Source organism: Poecilia formosa, unplaced genomic scaffold, assembly GCF_000485575.1.
Source record: "Poecilia formosa unplaced genomic scaffold, Poecilia_formosa-5.1.2 Scaffold43, whole genome shotgun sequence".
NCBI classification, from domain to species: Eukaryota; Metazoa; Chordata; class Actinopteri; order Cyprinodontiformes; family Poeciliidae; genus Poecilia; species Poecilia formosa.
In genome coordinates, this window is record NW_006799982.1 from 1,302,152 (window position 1) to 1,321,930 (window position 19,779).

At 38.1% G+C, this 19,779-nt stretch overlaps 1 protein-coding gene across 6 annotated transcripts in view; it reads right to left on the reverse strand.

Moving 5' to 3' along the window:
• Positions 1 to 1,126: 1,126 nt before the first annotated feature.
• rbfox2 (RNA binding fox-1 homolog 2) overlaps positions 1,127 to 19,779 on the reverse strand; it is a 50,986-nt gene continuing 32,333 nt past the window's right edge. For 3 of the 6 annotated variants that reach the window (XM_016671302.1, XM_007551658.2, XM_016671306.1), the window contains 10 exons: positions 19,019 to 19,186; positions 18,637 to 18,690; positions 18,414 to 18,506; positions 12,520 to 12,607; positions 10,904 to 10,960; positions 9,377 to 9,527; positions 8,696 to 8,741; positions 5,365 to 5,453; positions 4,662 to 4,734; positions 1,127 to 4,083 (listed from right to left, as the gene is read on the reverse strand). In XM_016671302.1, the coding sequence (XP_016526788.1) occupies positions 4,039 to 4,083; positions 4,662 to 4,734; positions 5,365 to 5,453; positions 8,696 to 8,741; positions 9,377 to 9,527; positions 10,904 to 10,960; positions 12,520 to 12,607; positions 18,414 to 18,506; positions 18,637 to 18,690; positions 19,019 to 19,186 (864 nt within the window). In that variant the 3' untranslated portion in view covers positions 1,127 to 4,038. Of the gene's footprint in view, positions 4,084 to 4,661; positions 4,735 to 5,364; positions 5,454 to 8,200; positions 8,238 to 8,695; positions 8,742 to 9,376; positions 9,528 to 10,903; positions 10,961 to 12,519; positions 12,608 to 18,413; positions 18,507 to 18,636; positions 18,691 to 19,018; positions 19,187 to 19,779 lie in introns of those variants that run through there. The other 3 variants (XM_016671303.1, XM_016671304.1, XM_016671305.1) reach the window with 2 other exon arrangements.

Genomic DNA, 19,779 nt, shown 5'->3' on the forward strand with positions numbered 1-19,779 from the left:
CCTTGCTGTACCCAAATAAATAAGTGAATAAAACACCAACCAAACTGGAACCAGTTGGAATGGTGAAGAGCTAAGCAGGAGCATAGTCACAGGCAGCCATTTTGAACATACTTCTTTCACAAGATGAAAAAGAAATGGTAAGATGATACAGTATAATTGTAGTGGGAGTGGATTCATGGATTTAGTTCACACTAGTGAGGTTCATACCTACTATATACCAAGACTAAGCTATTGCGGGCTGTGGTCATTATTCTCATGATTACCAAATAATTGGTTCTAAAGTCAATAAAGTCTGGCTATGTAACAATCTGTTTCTGGCTTTTTTCTTGTGATTTTGTTTCGGCATTCAACCTCTGTACATTTTATGCAACTCTGACTTTTTAGTCCCACATTGAATAGTGACCATGACTTTTGTTATTCAAATTTTACTGACAAACATTTATTAGACATTATTAAAATATCATGAATTTGTGCTGTTGAAATCAAAATAATTGCACCTGCTTAGTAATTCAAGTAGTGTGGTAATTTGACAATTCAATTTTCAGTATTAATGCAAGAACAACCTACATTTTAATGCAACTTTTCTGCAAAACTGTCTTATCCATGCGTAGATATGGGCTGGTATTAAAAAAACATTCCTTTCCTTTACATTTATAATTAAAGACTTACTTAAACAACTGTGTATAGTAGCAGGTAAAATGGCAATTATTTCATTTTTTTTCTGCTACATTGTGTTAAATTGTAGTTAGTTAATAAAACACTTATTTGCCTCATGTCTTTTCCCTTTTTTTAAAATCAAAATCAGCTAACTGAAGTCAAATTACCAAAATATTCAATGATACATTTTAAGAAAATTTGATTGGAATTGGTATTGGGGATTCTAACCGTTTTGACTTGGTTTAAGATTGTTACCGAAATCCCCAGAATCACACAGCCCTAAATACCAGATGAACAAAACAACAAAAATACATAGAAGACCAGCACTTCTATTTGATCTTGTTCTTAATCTGTATTTTGTGCTAATATTTATCAGAATATAGTTAGTATATATTAGCATAAATGTAAAAGCCGAACCCGTTAGGACAGTCAATGCAATTTTAAAGGAAAAACAAACAGGAGGCTCAAGCACAACAAAACATTTTATATAAAACATTTTATATGGACATTCAATAACAAAAAAGGAAAAAATAAAATAAAACAATGGTAGTCAAAGGGATACAGACAGGACAAAGGGACCGTTCATTGAAAAACTATATTAACTATGAAGAATGACCACATAGTTTTCTATAATACAGGGCCAAGAAAGCCATGACAGGAAAATGAAGCTGCCAAATTCCATTTTCTTCAGCAGCCATTTTGTTTGTCAGCAGGCAACTTTTTTTTTTTTTCTTTTTTTGCCAACAGCGATGTGCTCTTTGTTGTCAGCTAGATTGCAACCGCTAGCTGCCCATCAGGAAGTTTAGTGGTGATGGAGGGTGCTGCGGCTCTCCGCTGTAGGAATCAAATGAGAACTCACGAGATTCATGCAAGACGTTTTTTTTTTCTTTTTCTTTTTCTTTCTTTTTCTTTTTTAACATGACATTTTTCACACGTGCTGGTTTGTCCATTAGAAAAAAAAAAACAAAAGTCCATCTTCATAATTTTTTTTTTTTTTTTTGAGCACTTTTCAAGTTGGGAACCAGAACATGCTGGAAACTTAACATCTTTGGCTAGTGCCATTTTTAAAATTTAGCCCAGAGCACATTCTATATTTAGATAAAATACCAAACCAAAAGGATGAACTAGAACTGTTAAATGAAAGAAAGAAAAAAAAAGAAAAAAAAAACATGTGACTGCCCAAAATGTATATTTTTTCAATAGTTAAAAAAGTGGGGCATTAAAAAAAAATCTAACCCAATCCCACCCCACAAACAAAAACAGTTTAAAAACAGTCCTATTTCACACAATATGATTTGCCAAACCAGAATATCAACCTGTGTATGCATGAGTAAAAACACTTTCAGTCATTCAAACTGAATATCCACTGAAATGATGAGGAGTCTTCATTAAAATAGAGGAAAACAAACCAAGCAAAAAATAAAAAAGAACAAAAAAACTACAAACATAAAGAAAAAAGCAGTTGATTTAACGAAAGTGCTACAGACCTGGCCTCATTCATTCTATGGCTCACTGAAACAAACGGGGGAGAAAAAAAAAGGAGCTCTTTTTGTAATTGGTGAAATAATGATTACGTGTCACAACAATTCCTATGATCAATTGAACAAAAAAAAAAATAATAATAATAATAAAAATGAAACACTTTGGTGACGTTACCTGCATACCTTTAGTTACGCTATCGATGTATGCTCTCAGCTCAGGAATTTTAATCCGAGCCCAAAAAGTAAAAGTTGAAATTTGCACCTTACTGAAGAAGTGACAACACATTTTTATATATTAAAAAAAACAAAACAAAACAAAAACAAAACATTTAAAACAACGTAAATAAAGACAGCTATAAGAGCATGATAATAATAACACAAGTAATATATTTATATTTATATATATATATATATTTATACGGCAGAAAAATGTGCTTTCTACAAATCTTTGGAACACAAAATAAAAGTCAAAAGAAAAAGCCACATTTTGGAAATATAGGGTACAATAGTATAGAAATATGCACAATAGTAATGTGTTTTGCATTTAAATATTCACAATCAACTCACCAACGGAATCTCTGTCTTGCTCAGTAATTGCTGTTGGCAGCATCTTAAACGCAATTACCAACTAAAGTATGTTTCAGGAAGACTCATCCATTGCTGGACTCTATAAAAGATGAAGAATGAGGGGAAAATCTAAATAATAGAGTTTTACAATAAACAGACCACCGGATACCTGAACAACCCCTACGGCTGCAAGCAGATGATCTCCAACAGGATGTAAACTTAACAGGAACATGTTTACAGTGTAGTGTTGCACTTTTTTTTTGTAGTGTTCTATGATGGCCGCACACAGACTGTGTAGTGAAATTCTGTGCATGACCAAGAAGACGTGAGATATAGTTGGTATATTACTGAAGAGTGGAGTGTTTGTAATAAAGATGCATTGTTTTTTTTTTCTTTGTTATTATACCCCCCGAGTTTCACTGATGAACCTCCACCACAGTGGTGCAGCTGTTTTAAACAACAACAAAAAAATGGTTTTATATTAAGAAGAATGAGAATAATTACAACAGTAATAATAATAATAATTTGGTAATTTTTTTTTCTCTAAACTAATTTCTTTGCATATCATAACATTTTTTTTTTTAAGTTTAAAGGTTTACCATTTCCACATACAAAGAGAAATTTGAGGTAAGGAACAGCTCTAATAAACCCCTCCCTCCTTCAGCTTTCCGTCATTTCTCCAAGACGCTGGGTTCGGTCTTCCTCACAGCAGAACACTGAAAGAGTGAAACTCGTCCTTTTACCATCTGCCGACATTGCGGACGGACTCTAAAACGCACCACTGGGTGCTTTTGTTATTTCGCCATTCTGGTTCAAAAATCTTTTTTGCGGGTGCTCTAACCGAAGGCACCTTTCTGCTCTCGAGACTGTCTGCTTCCCTCTTACTTTCCTCAAGAGTGTGTCAGGTCAGGCGGCGCTCGGCTCCTTCTAAGGCAGCTGCTCAAATGTCCATTATCCACATACAGCCTCTGGAAGAACGCCTGGGCTCTGTCCCCAAATCTTGTGCTGCTGAGTGCTGAGAGAATAACAGGGGGAGACTATAATACAGCCGTGCAATTGAGAAGGTGGCCACTTTTCAGTCAGATTTTTTTATTTTTATTTATTTATTTTTTTAATGTAAAGGTGACCCTTCAGTCTTTAATACAGCTTTCCTCTATTTTTGTAGAAGCTTAGATAAGAAAACGTGGGACTGCTTGGGGTAGGGTCTGAAATATCTTTGCTGTGGTCGACTCCACTCTTTAAAACAGGGCGCAGTCCACCTCCAGGACAACAGAGGGAGCTCTTTCAGAGTAATTCAATGGGAGAGGGGAGGCCCTGGGTCATGTATTGTCTTTTAATAAGGGGCAAATCTGCTGTAGCCTCCCCTGTAGAGCGTGGCCTGAAAAAAAAAAAATACAGAAAGATATTTACATTTTTTGCATTTGTTTCAGGGAGGACCTCATAGCATAACTTATAATGAATCCCCGCATAATTTGTTTTCTTTAAACATGCTTACTCTCTCCCCCATGATGAATGCAGCTGTGAGACATCTAAAAACACTGATTTAACATAGCGTAATCATGTATCTTACATTATAGTTTAGAGCCAAAAAACGTACAAATATGGTGATTACAGACCACTCAAGCAGTGAGTCAACAGCCAGACCATCGAAATTACCTCAGCAGGTATGAAGTTTCACAGGTAAGACAATGGAAAGTGTTTACATCTCCATATCCGTTTTTTTTTTTCAGTATAAAAAAAAAAAAAATCTGCAGACTCTTTTTTAAAGGAACTCAATAATCGCTCTCTTGCACTCCTACATGTTAACACGCAGTAAATAGCTTCAGCGACATGCTTTTTGGTCAGTGTCTGAAGAAAATATATTAGATGTTTGACTCCGGCAGTTGCCACATTGTATGAACCTCTCCCACTGACGCCATATGAAGTATTAGTGAAGAACGGTTCACTTAAACTTACCATGGCTCCAACACCGTAGGCTGCTGGGGCCAGTGCAGCATGGTAGGGATCTGCCGTGTAAACTCGTCCGTAGCTGTGAGAAACATTTGAAAATATTTGCTTAGAGACAAATAGCAACATTTGTACGCAAAAAAATAATAAACAGCAACAATGTGATAATGAAGGGTTTGTTATTGTTTTAAATATACTTGTATATTAATTTTGACACCATGTTTTTATTTAGTTTGTCACCCAAATCTAACTGCATTTTAGCAAAGGAAAAATGCTGCAAAAGAAAGTAAGACTGAAGTGTGAAATCCCGGAGGAACGCACTTTTAGAAGGACTCCTATCACATCTTGAAAAAGAAAATGTTTGATTACACTCACTTCTAATATTTAGCCTAGGATCAAACATAGCTTTTATTTATTAGTGCTAAAATTAGATATTGTTGGAATTATATTTTTTTATTATATATATATTTTTTTTGTTTTAGTTTGCTTTTTTTTTGTCAATGGCGACAAAAACTGACAAAGGTTTTGTGGGCAAATTCAAATTTACATATTACTTGTGAATTAACTTATTAACACAGTGCAAATAACTTTTTTTAAAGTGATCCTGTTGCATGTTGGAAAAGGTTGGATGAGTAGATCCTAGAAGGCTCCTGTGAATGTTTAGCTGTTTGTGTTTTAAACGCTTTAAAGACGTCCAGAACTATTGACTCACCTGTCACTGTAAGCTGCTGCTGCAGCGGCTGCTGCTGCAGGAGTCGCTACAGCAGCCGGCTGGGCGTAACGATACGCTGCATAGCCGCCCTGTGAGGAGGCGATGGGAGAAGAGGGAGATGGATGAAAGTACGTGGGAGTGCAGAGGAGGACATGGGGACGATGTAGGGACAGGTGGGAAGGGGCAGGAAGAAAAATGAAACATTTGTTCAATGCTCACTATGTGCTTTCTGCAGTGCAGAGGACTAGTTGTGAATCTAAAGGGTTATATTGTGAGAGAAAACTGCTGAGAAGAGCGAAATATTAACAAGCAGACAGTCAGCAAAACTGGCTAATCTGGTGCAGTACAGCATTCACAAGGATGTAGCTCCGGCTCTGTGTTTCTCTCTCACTCCATGACTAACTCAGCAAAACTATCCGTAATTGTATGTGACGCTATTTTTTTTTTATTTATTTTTTTTTATGTTTTGGACTGTTTGCAGCCTTCAACGTGCGTCATCTTCCCCACTGTGTTAGACAGAGAGGGAGAGAGACCTTAAAGCCATAAATGTGCCCAAACCACCGTTCCCTTTCAAAAACACACGGTCAGAGAAAGGGGAAGGAGAGGCAAGATGACTGTGCCATTATTTATGTTTGCATGAACAGCTTGTGAACAGACACCAAAGGAAAAAAACAACAAAAAAACAAAACTACAAGTGTAAGGAGACAGTCAGCCAGTTGGATTAAAAATAAAGAGCAAATCGCGCACTCTCACGTGGCCGGCAACCAATCACTGACAGACACGGCATGCTTTCCCAAACTTAGAACACATATTAGGTAAAAAAAAAAAATAAAAAATCCTACAAAAAAATAAAATAAAATAACACACACCACTGCATTCTACCCTAAGGAATCAGTCACGACCAAGTCCCTGCATTCAGGACCACACATTGGCTGCTATGGGGGGGAAGGCTGGACTAAATAGGAGCGGAGGAGGACAGAGATGAGGAGAAGGAACAAGAAGATGGAGGGAGGAGGGGAAGAAAAATGAGCATAAAAACAGACTGGAAAGGAGTTGGAGAGAACGGTAGAGTAAGAAATGGAAAGGAGATTTAAGAAAAGCAAGAGGGAGAATGGAGAATAAAACTACTGCAGCTAGAATGAAAAAGAAAGAGGTGAGTTGGGAGGATGGAGAGATTTGGGAGATAACAGGAGGGAGGGGGGGAGCCAGCCTTGTAAGTATGTCCGCATGCTGACACTGATTCAGTTAGCATGCCACAGGTGAAACAGATAGGGAGATTCCTGGAAGGGGTCTGAAGTAACTGAATGTGTGTGTCCTACATCCTTCTGACTGCCAGTGTACACTCTGTGGACTACAACACTACTCACGACCGTTTCCTTTATCCTCACTTTCCCAAAACTTAAAATGGATAATTTCACTGAACAGTCCACACTGGGTTATTATTAAATATAGATTTGCCTTAATTTATCATCTGGATTTATCTGACACTCTGACTCACTGGGACAAAAACAGAAGTGTTGGGCATATTCAACAAGAAGAATAACTTTATTCAACTTTTATCTTTTTAAAGTTTCTACTCCACAGTCAACACCTTTTAATTGAAAGGTCAAGATAATTTGCTGAAGAACTGTCTATGCTGTGTACTGCAACTTTGTAAGTTCTGACTCATTCTTTCATGTAGGAGAAGACCTTTTTTCCCTTAATTTTCTTTTGGACAGCTGCACAGATCCATAGCGCTTTCTTACAAAGCATAGACTCTCCACACATCTCAGATTAATTGTAAAAACAGCTGAGAAAAATATTGCAGCTGTAGTGTGCCTAAGATTAAAACCTACAGTAATAAAATACATTGAAGTTTGCAGTGGTAATGTGACAAAAGGTAACAAAAGGACCTGCTAAGCACTCCATGTACAATTGAAACCAGAAGTTTACATAGACCAAAATAAAAAGACACATGTACCTTTTTTCCCCACCGTCTGCAGTTAAATCAGACTAAATCTTTGTTGTTTTAAGTTTATAGGCTGCCTGGATTGAGATCAGGGCTTTGTGATGACCACACCAACACACTGACTTTGTCGTTCTTGGGCCAGTTTGGCTGTATGCTTTGGATCGTTGTCCATCTGGAAGACCAACCTGGACCCGAGCTTTAATTTCTTGGCTGATGTCTTCAATATTTCCACATATTCTTCTTTCCTCATAATGCCATTTATTTTATGAAGTGCACCAGTCCCTCCTGCAGCAAAAGAGCCTCACAACATGATGCTGCCACCCACATATCCTTCACAGGGTTCCCAAGCTTACAAGCGCCTTTGCCTTTTCCTGCATAAACATACAAACATACCTCCATGCACACATTGTTTGTTTTTTTGTAAACATCACTTTTAAGACATTATTAAATGAGTCTCTAAGATATTCTTACTCTGATTAAAAAAAAAAAAACTTCAGAAAGTGAAAAGTAAATGTGTATCTGTCTTTTCATTCAGTGCTTGTGAGCTTCTGGTTTCAAGTGTAGGCATCTTAAAATTTGTCTTGTAAAACAATCAAGTTATACTGCAATATCTCAGTCCATTACTGTAACTGCACACCTGCCATCTGGATTTCAACTTATCAATTATGTATCCACATCACTTGGAAGATTTGTTGTTTTCTTTGGGAATTTTAGCCCAATTCTTTTCTCCCCCTTCCGTAACTCCACCCATGTCAGAATCCAGTGAGTTAGTAAAAGAAGACAGAAGAGGCAATTCAATCTCAGATGGTCAATAATGTCTAGCAGCACGCAGTCATTGGAGACGAGGAGGATGCACACTGGCTGTCACATAGAGTGTGTAAACCCTACCTGGGGCAATCTGCCACTAATGTCCTGAAACACTAGTCTACAGAGAGAACAGAAACAGCTATTGTCAACCTGGTCTCACACACACACACACACACACACACATACACACGCAGCAACACACTCATGATCACACTGGTACAAACTTACTCCACAAAGGCACAGAAACAAACCCCAGAAGAGTTTACTTGTGAATGGGCCTGATTTGAACGGTTTGCTGCACTGAGGAGGAATACTGCATATCACCAGGTGTGTTACTAAATACTTAGGGCTCTTAGAAAATACCTAAAAAATAAACTTGGTGTGACGCATTGTAATAATAATTTCAGATTTAGGCAGAATGACACAAAATGCGTTACAGTGACTAATCCAAACTGTCAAAAGTACACGCCTCTATGGGTTTGATCCGCACCGTTTCACACTTGAAAAACCCACAGGCAAGCGAAGGAAAACGTAGGTGACGAGTGAAGCAGTGGAGGAGAGGCAAGGCATACTTACATAGAGGTCAGCCGCACCGTAAAAACCATCCTGATAGGCCATCACACTGAGAGGGAGACAGACAACAGCAGGAGAAAAGACAGAAAGGTAGAGAGTACAAAGGAGTGGCGTTTGGAAAACCCAAAAAAAAAAAAAAAAGAAAAAGAAAAAAAGAAAAAAAAGAAATCAAAATGGAACAAAACAAGGAAATAATGGAGTGAAGCGCCATCGTGTGGACAGAGCAGAAAACAACAAATAGAGAAGGTGATGGGGAGGTGAGAAAACGGTGCCAAAGAAATTGTGAGAGAGAGAAGAGAAAAGAAGGGTGAGATTATTACACACCGTGCAACATGCAAGACTAAATACCACCTCTTTGTATACAGATGCACCGACTTCAAAGTGTTACTACTGCTACTTCAGCTGGTGAGATTTACCAAAAACAAATAACTTCAATTTAATTTTATGACAAACTGCGGTCACATCATAATATGTTTAAAGGTACAAGGAAATGGTATTTTAGCTCCGCAAACTATCAAAGTTATTATTTTTATAAAAATGTATCCAAACACAACATGCACGATTTGAATCACTATCTCACTAAGTGAAGCCATGCTTTAAAAGAAGATCGACCTTATCCAAGATTTTCCTTACTGATCTAAAAATACAGGTATTTCTATTACACATATTTACATATATATTTACCCAGGGTATGCTGGGATGGCAGGTTGTGGGACGGCAGCCCTGACCGCGCTGTAGACGGGCCGAGCTCGACCCCGCAGATGCGTTCCTCGAAAGGTCGCAGCGGTGGAAGCGGCAGCCGCTGCTGCTGCTGCCGGGTACGGGAACCCTGGAACTGATGATTAGGCAATTATACGACAAAACATGCAGCTTCATTGTATTAACAGTGGTGCAGTATTAACAATATCTCCACAGAGGAAAAAAAACAAACATCTCGATTAATCTGTGTTTTCATAATTTATTACCTAAGTAAGTGGCTGTTGGCAATCATTTACAGTTTCTGCGGTTTTATTCAGCTAAACCGATGCAATTAAAGTTGTTTGGTATTCAAGCTTCTAAAAAAGCTTCACATTTCAGAGTCAGGTTGGTGTTAATAAAGGTAGGTGTTGTCAAAATAACAACTAGGCTGTAAAAAAAATACATTCACATTGAATGTATATACATACATTGAAGCAGAGACACATCTAATAGTTGCAAAAATCTGATCCTTGGGGTGAGGGGTGCCAAGATTGTGTCTTGAGATTATACTAAGCTCCACCTGTGTAGTTATGCGCTAATGCTTCACCTCTTATGGTCACACTGATCATGACTGATTCTCATTTTGTATTTCTTGTATTTGTCCAAGAATCATACCAAACTTCTTGCCTTGTGCAGATCTATCTTGCTCCTCACTTTCCCAGAACAGAACAAACCGGTTCAATAACCAGGAGTCCTTAATGACCACATGGACAAGTCACCATGTGGACAACCTGAATTCTGGTTGTATTGGCACAAATACTTATTTCAGAAGTATAACTCGCAGTGTACAGAGATTAAGTACAAATATATAAAATTTAGGGAAAAAAACTGTATTTCCAGCCAATGTTGTTTTTTTTTGTGTGTTTTTGTTTTTTTTAAAAGAAAGATACGTTGTGGCAGTTAAAATTTTGTTTCACAGAAGAGTAGCTGACTACTCAGGTTGTAAGGAGTTCATTGTGTTCATCAGAGAGACAGCCTGGACGAAGAAACCATCTCTACAGTGGCTGGTTCTCGTAAACAGCACTCTGTAGCGAGACCTGAAGGTAAAATCCAGGATGTGTGGGGTCTGCAGAGATGCTAGCTGCCCTTTTCCTAACCCTAGACCTGTACAAGTCCTGGATGGAGAAATGGTCAGCCCTGATGATCCTCTCTGTAGACCTAACTGTTTGCTTTAGTCTGGACTCGTTTTGTTCTGTGGATGAGCCTTGATGACATGCAAACTACTTATTTTTTAGATTGCAGGTTGATAAATAAAAGCACAACAAAAGACTATCTTATAAGAAACATGTTTTACCTCCGCTATAATTTATAGTTTTAGTAATACTCAACAATTTTGGAAAATAAAAGCCTGCGGATGTGCAGATGTCTCTTGTTCTAATTCTTAAATTGTCTTTGCAAGGTTTTGCCTGCAAATTCTGTATCTGCTGGATATTATTTGAGAAGCAGAATAAAATTTGCTTCTTAATATCTTACCTGTATAGAGCTCAGGACTGTACATGGCTCCAACCATAGGACTTAACTTCCAACCAGCTGTAGAAATAAAATAAAAATAAAAATAAACAGCATCAAGGCAACATTCCTACATGAAGAAAACTAACATTTTCATGACTAGTAACTTAACAGGTGAAAGGAACCAATTTCGCCACTCAAGCTGGTTGCAAGAACAATCCAATATGACATTTTTATTTCTGGTCCGTAACAGCGCGAAACAGAATGAATAATGCGATTTGAACCCAAATGTTGGATAGGAACTCAAACAAATCCTTGTAAAATGATCAGTGATTGAGTCCTAAAATAAACACATCCACCTGTCAATGTTGTTTGTGTGCTTCCCCACATCTTCTAAGCTGTTTGGGAGAGCAGTTTAATAAACTTAATATTGGAGCTTGAGATTTATAAAAACTTAAGCCTATTGACAGAAATAGCAAAAAAAATAAATAAATAAATAAAATAAAATAAAAAATTGTCTTATGGTTTTAGCCAAAACCATAAGGCAAGCATTAAAACTTCAATACATGAAGTAATTAAACCTAGACTGAAATATTATACAACAGTTTTTTTATTATTACAGCCACACTTAAACAGCTGCAATTGCACAACAGGTGCAGGTTCAGTTCAGTTTAAAGCACAAAAAGTTAAAAATGACCTTTTTTTTTTTTTTTTTCCTTTCTTTTTTTTTTTAACGTATGAATGTGTGTGTGTTCAGTCAAGAGTCAGAGACCAAACGCTTGTGGGTAAAGTGTTAAAATTAAAGGTCTGATGTGGCAAATCTATGACAAAGACTGTCATTAAATTATAAATCTATGTAGAAACCATGACAATTAGTGGGACAGAATTTCTGTCCTTTAGAAAATGTAATACAAGAAAAATCTCAGAAACAAATTAAACATTTTTTATAAATGTAAAATGGTCAGATAAAATTCTACGCTTTATAAGACTATGTAGGGTCTTTCTTTCTTCACACAAGTCATATCTATTATGTAAAGAATACATACTGTTTTTTGCAGCTTGCAGCTGTAACTACATTTATAGCTAGAATAACATTTTAAAGATTATACAAATGAGACCTATTCTGCCTTTTAAAGGACTATGCTGTTATTTTTTAGTTGTTATTATCCAAAATCCTTCTGTCTGGTAACTCGGAGTTTGTTCAATGTAGGATTTCACTGAGCAGCACTGGAATCCCACAGACTAAAATAAAGATGTTGCCACGGAGGTAATTATGGGAAACATTACAACGATGATTTCAGCTATGAAATGTGCCTCTCTTTTTCATCTGTGATTCCATCTCTTTGTGACCTTTCACCTTTAGCATATTGGAGAACATCATTTGTGCTGCTGTTGGTTAATTATTACATTGGTATGAAAAATGGACAATAATAACAGTTGGAATATATCAGCCAACGATTACTGCACTCCAAGCAGCCCTTTATGGTGTTAGGATAGCCCTCATTAATCCTGCGATGATGATATATTTGTGATATATTGTGCGGTTATATAAAATGAGTTTCATTCCTAAAAAGCTGTCAATATTTATATTGTACTAAAAAGGAGAAAAGTCGCCAGTATAGTTTAGGATAATATGTTACCATATGGCAATGCTGCAAGGCCCTCTCCATTAGCGTATGGTGTGGTCATTTTCTTGTTTGTCATCACTCTGGCTGTGGCATTATTAACCTGGAAAATAAACAAAAGGTTTAGGAGCCAATTTATTCAGTTTTTTTGTTTTTTTTTAAATAGATACAAGCAAAATTCAGGAAATATGAACATTTTAATAGGAATACATTTTCTTAAAATTTTAGAACATATATTTTATTTTTCACAAAAATCTTCTGCTTTTCATGTGAGGCGCCATCGTACTTTTAATTTCAGTTTTTATTCTTGACAAGGTGTTAATTCTGTAGATGAGCAGCGATGGTATTTAATGCATGCGCTTCTTTTGAAAGAAGAAACACTGAAAACAAGGATCCCAGTGAGTAATCAGGCAGTTTTGCACACAAACATTGCAACTATTGGCACATAGAACAAAGAAAATCAAAAAATATATATATTTCAGAGCAAAGGCATTCGAAAAGAAATCCAAGACCATTATATTGCTGCTAAAAAAAAAGGAGGAGACAAAGAAGGTGAATTAAGCAGCAGATTTGTCAGTTGAACAAAATGCAAAAACTTATAACCAAAAATAAAATAAATAACATCAATCAAACAGTTTGTACAGAAATTACAGACAGCCAACCAGGAGTGCATCACATCACCAGAGGTGAGCAAAACTAACCAATTAGCAAGCATCAGATGCAGCAAATAGACCAATCAAAAACAGAAAAGAAAAAAGGTTGGATTCCCTCCCAATTGAGAACACATCATACAGAAAAGGGAGGAGGGGACGGAGAACAACAGAGAAAGGACAGAGGATGCAGGGGGAAGTGCCAGTCCACATGAAAGGAAACAGAAAAACACAGAAACGAGAGGCGGAGAAGAGTGAGGGTGAATGATTCATCCAAATGTGCAGTTCTTCCAACCAAAAAAAAAAAAAAAATGACTGAAAGAACAACACAGATAGAGCAACATATAAACCAAAACTGTACAAAAAAAAAAAAAAAAAAAAAAAAAAAAAAAAAAAACAATAAGATGTGATACATATACAACACACAAATCTGATTGTTTGCCTACATCCAGTCTAACTGTACATGAGCCATGATGGAGGAGATGATGATTGGTGCAAAAACGGATACAGAGAGAAAGGACAGCACAGAGAAAAGAAAGAGAGGATGGGGGATGCAAGTATCATTTCTCAAATTAAAAAGAAAAAATCAAAACAAAAAAACAAAACAATTCAACCAAACCAAAAACAATCAAACCATTGCTGTGAAACACTGCCGGGCATTTCAGATCAGTGTCGCACACCAGAAAACACCTCGTAGCACACAACCGACGACACACACCATCCAGAACCAAACTGATCAAAAGGTAAATCAAGGACACCTCCTCACAGAAATCAGAACAAGGCAAAGCTGTTTTCATTTATGTTTGCCAGGAATTATTTCAGGGTGCTTTTTTTTTTATTTTATTTTATTTTTTTATTTTATGTCAGCTTTGCTTTAAAAATCGGCCCCGTTTGGGAACCTGAGCTACTCATCCACGAAACACAGCTCTGATTGAAACAATAAGGCTGCAAACCTGCACTCCGACAACAGTCTGAGCACTGGTACAGGAAGTGATCATCAAGCACTACAGCACGCCATGATATACAGACAGCTATTATCCCCTCTCCAGAAGAGCTAACATAGCACTCATGCTCCAGCATGCTCTCCCGCTAACAAGGTGCAAGAATGCAGCTATTGGCTGACACATGACACAGAGAGATGACATAGTACTACATGACGTCATACAGATGACCAGAAAGAGAGTAAACCATGCAGGATACAGCTCACGAATTAAATGCTTTGAATGCAGTTAGAGGTGATTGTAATGAATGCATTAAGAAGTGGTAGTCGTAGTTGTTGCACTTGCAGATAGATGCGGTACATTCAGTTACACAAGTGGCCTTATTGTAATGCCATGCGGTAAATGGCTAATCTCCTAATAGTCTCATTCACCACCTCCCCAATCAATCACAGGATTAGCCAATCAGGTTCTGTCCACCAATCAGTCAAGCTCCCTGCAGCAAGGGAATCCTTTGTTTGGGTGCATTTTATTATTTATTTATTTTTTTTGTTTGGGCGCATGGGGTGGGGGGAGGGGTCATTCAAAGATGATGCCATGTGTACACAACTTACCGTGGTCGGGGGAACGGCGTGAGGACACGCGAGCAGTTACCGTGGAGACTGACAACAACAACAACAACATACAAAAATCATCAGGGAAATCGAGAAAATATGCGTAAGAAACAAATGATGAACCAAACAAAAGAAGAAAAGTAAAACAAAATAAGGCAGGAAGGGGGAGGGACAAACAAAACGAAGTAATGAAAAGCAACCCCCACCCTGTGGTAGAAAGGAAGTGATGTCAGAGGTCACATGACAATAGTCACCTGCAAGTATCAGCCAACCACCTAGCCTCTATAACCCACCATGATGACAGATCATAAAGGTTAAAGAAATGGAAGGAGATGAAACTCAGGGGACACTCTACAACGATAAAATAAGAAATTAGAAATTCAATCTCTTTCTAGAGTGATTTTGCCTCTTACTACATCACGAGACAGAAAAATGAACAAAGATATGGAGGGATGAAGGTTGACATGAGGACAAAAACAGAGAGACAGACTGGTCGGGTGTGCAAAGAAAGATAGAAGGAGATGGAAGAAAACCTACTTAAAAATACAGAAAGGAGAGGGAATGACAGCTATCTATGGCATTCTCTTCACTTCTTTCTCCACCCTCCTTTTTTTTTTGTTGTAAATCAGCACAACCTACACACAGACAAAGAGAAGAATGCAGGACATCCAAAGACCATGCAGAAGAGCTACAGCAGTAAGTAAAAGAAAACAGAAAAGACGTAATCTGAAGCACGATTTAATACCAACAGCTCGAGCAAATGGCAGAAAGCATGGCGTGTGTGTGTGTACGTGTGTGTGTGTGTGTGTTCCCTCTCGGAGGCCATTTGCAACTGAAATCTGAGCTCATGCTGACAAATTAAAAAGGAAAAAAAGATGCCACAACAAAATGCACTTCCATGAGATCTGGTGTTCGTTTTCAAGCAGGGAGTGTGCAAACAGTAAGTCTTTTTTTTTTTTTTTTTTTTTTTGTATTTAACCATCCATCTTGCATATGTGATTTTATTTCTTTTATTTTTTTTAGTTCTGGAAAATCAAATATGACACCACACTTCTCACAGCAGTTTCATTCCTCATCTCCCGCCCCAGAAATGCCCCCCCCACCCATCATGCTTCAATCTCTGAACACACCAAACATATCAGCTGCGACCGCATACAAGTCGCTCAGTGTGAAGTGACAGGCTGGGGAAACTCCCAGCAAACTCTAACCTTACAGTGCCTCACCAAAGTATTCACGCCCTTTGAACATTTTCACATGTTGTCAAGTTACGACGTCAAACAGTTGGGTATTTTATTGGGGCTTCATGTGGAAGACCCAAATAAGCGAGGGCATCATTGAAAAGCAGAAGGAAAATGATAAGACTGATTTAAAACGTTCACAAATAAAATCTGAAAGGTTTTTTGACACCATTTGGAACTATTATTATAATAATGCAAGTGCACTCTCTCAAATATAACAAAAAAAAAAAAAAACGTTTCAAGAGAACATTTTAATATCCAAAATAAACTAACAAAACAACTGAAAAAAGAATAATTAAGATGGATTATGAAGTCTCTGTAACTAAAATTTAATTTCAAAAAATAAGAATCACTTGGTTTAGACAGGGAAAACAGGCAAAAGTGACAGGTATTGCAAACTAACTACTTCAGATTGGGTATCAAATGTTTACAGTGTTTCTCTAAATGCAGACTTTCCAACAATGTCAAAAGGTAGCATCTATTTCAGAATCCTTGTCCTAATAGATATCATCACACTAATTTTAATTTATCATATGATTACTTGATTTATTGCTTAATGTGCGAGGCTTAGAATTGGGGATGAATTTGTGTTCAGTTTCTTTTTACTGTGAACTCAGGTGCCGTCAGAAGTCACAGAGGTAGGTTTAACTGCGTAATTTAATCTCAGAGGTTTGTTAGAGGACACTAATGAAGGAAGAGCATCATGGACGGCAGGGAATGCAGCAGACATGTCAGAGAGAAGGTTGTGGTGAAAGTTCAGATCAGGGTTAAATTCTGAAACACTATCCTAAGCTTGAAAAATCACGTGGAGCATCGTTCAATCCAAAACTGACAGGCTGAGCGAGGAGCGCGTCAGTCACAGAAGCAGCCAAGAGGCCTGAGGTAACTTTGGAGAAGATGCAGAGATCTGCATCTCAGGTGAGCAAAGCTGTTGACAGGAAAACACGTAGTCTTGCAAAGTGTGGCAACAAAGGGGTTGTTGGAACAGAAACAGAAAGCAAGGAGACAGAAAGAAGTGCTGTTTCCAATTTGCCACAAGCAATGTAAGGGGCACATTAAATAGGCTGCTTTAGTCAGGTGGCCTGTGTATGTAGGGGAGGGTGATGTGGAACTAGAATTTCATTGCAATATTTTGTGGCACTACTGTGTTAATTAAAATGATTTAAAAAAAAATAAAAAAATGTTTTAGGTATAACATTCATAACATTGTGTATAAATATTGTTCCTGAAAATCATACCCATTTGAAACAAGCTTCTTCAGGACGCCAGTTACTTAAATAAGTTGTGATTTGTATCACTAAGCTGCACACAGTAATTGCATTTAATCATATTTTCAAATTTATTGATCTCGTTGTGGAACAGACGCTGGAAAAATAGTAAAAAAAAAACAAACAAAAAAAAAACATTTCCGATAAAATTGTCTTTTTTAACATCATTAATTGGAATTTATCGAGACAATGATAAATGATAATTCATATCATAAACCATAAATGCCCACTCCTAGTATGATCCCTTGAACAAATCATCACAGCAACTGAGGCAGAGTCAAAACTGTGACGATCTCGTTTATTCATCGTGGAAAGCTAAGTCTGGCATAAAGATAACCACTAAGCAATCCTGGAAGACATCCTGTTACGGCCTTGAAAAGAACTGAGACCAGGGACAGACAGCTGAATAGAAATGCAAACCACACTTTTCAGATTTTTTTTTTTATGTTTTATTTTTTTTGAGAGGATTTGTGAAATGTTTCCTTCTGCTTCACAAATTTATCCTACATTGTACTGATTCATGGCAAAGTCATAAGAGAATACATTTGGGTTTGTGGTTGTAATGTGACGAAATGTGAAAAGGTTCAAAGTGTTTAAATCGTTTCGCAAGACACTGTACGTTTCCAACCATGCGACACCAGCAGGCACTTTTCCGTTCGCAGGAGAAAACAAGAAAGGCTTTTGAAATCTCTTCCAGTCATAAACACAACCATAAATCAAAAACGGCCACTCATCATGATCATGGAAGAGGTGATGATGGGGATGGAGAAGGTGCAGGGAAACAGAAAAAATAAGATAAAAAAAAAAACAACCAGACCCTACATGCTGTGACAGAAGCAGCAGAAATCGCCAGCGATCAAGTCGTAGTGACGTCTCACCAGCCATGCCTGTTGTGTAGCCACTCCACCCAGCAAGCTTTGCAAACCACACAGCTCCAAGTTCAAGGTGGAATGGAGAGCCCACAACACCAACATCATCAACAACATCAACGACAAGAAGTGCCGTCATGAGAGAGCGTGCGGCACCGCTGCACCATGCTATAGTGAAGCCAGAGGAGGGGGGTAGAGGGGTACACAGAACAGCCACGTGGAAACCTTCTCTGGGGGCAGAAACCACCATAATGGTTCTCATTTGTCATTTCTAGAAATGAAGGAGAGACAGAGGAGAAAATGGACATTGTTCTGGAGGGCTGGACGCTCACCTCGATTTTACGTCCTTCCACCAGCGTGCCGTGGAGCTTCTCCCTGGCCCTCTCTGCATCTGAGCTGGACTCAAACGTAACAAACCCGAAGCCCTGCGAGGAGAGGAGGAGGAGGGCGGGGAAAAGAGGAGAGGTGGCAAAACGGGCAGAAACAACAATTCAGTTCCTATTTTATGAAAAACAAAACACTTTAATGCTTGAGGGTCTGTCTCCACCGTCTTACCTTGGAGCCCCTCTCGTTGAAAATGATCTCAACATCAAGGATTTTGCCAAATTGCTGAAACGAAAGAGACGACGCAGTGAAATTAGGAGACTGCAGAAGCACTGAAGTCACATGTTCGCCACAGGGAGTCAGCACTGCTCAGCCATGATGAGCTGGCACTGAGCCAGGATGGGTTCTCCCACATCTATCTCTTCCCTGCTCTTGCCTCATCAAAACATTTTGGAGGCATTTCTCTTTACCAAATAGCGGTTATCACGACAAGCCGTTTCAGAGTAACAAATGTTCTGACTTTAAAGGGGCAGAGAAAACGTTTTGCGCATTGCAAGCAGAGAGAAAAGGAGGATTTTTTTATTTATTTATTTATTTTTTTTTGTCTACGTACCCCAAACATTTGCCGTAGGTCGGGGTCTCGGAAGCGGAAGGGGATGTTAGACACATGGAGACGTTTGGGCGTCCCCTTGGCGTCCGAATCGTCCCCAGGGCCCCCGCCGCCGCCCCCTCCACCTGAGCCAACTACAGACTGCCCGTCAATCTGAGAGGAGCCGTCAGACTGCAGGGTCAGAGAGACAAAATAAGACATGAACCAACTGATTACAATTTGTTACAGATATTTGTTTTTATCATAAAAGGCTGAGTAGACTAATGACAAACAAGAGGCGGTAATTAGCCGATTACTCCTCTGATTTTTCTATGTATCAGTTCTTACAGACATTTTCCATAAATAGTACTTGTAGGTACTTCTAATGTTTAACATCAAACAACAGATCAGAATTAAATCAAATGCCCCCTCGTGGAAATAAGGCTTCAGTAGGTCAAAGATTTACTAAAACCAAAACCAACGATACAAAACAAATCGGCGCATCTGCATTTAGAATCAAAGTTTGAAAGACATTTAAGTTTCTGATTAACAACTTGAGTGGCCTTTTCACTTTCATCCAACACAATTTATGTTAGAGAAACAGTCCCAGACCCAGGCTGCTTAATAAAATAGAAAAGGAAGGAATTCAGCAAATGTGGAAAGCAGACTTGTGAGCGTTGCTGCAGAGAAAATAATGTTGATTGCCTGAGAGTCTTTACTTAGCAGATTTATTAAGCAAATTTATCACCTGCAGTACAATAATTCAAAATAAGTACGCATTGTAG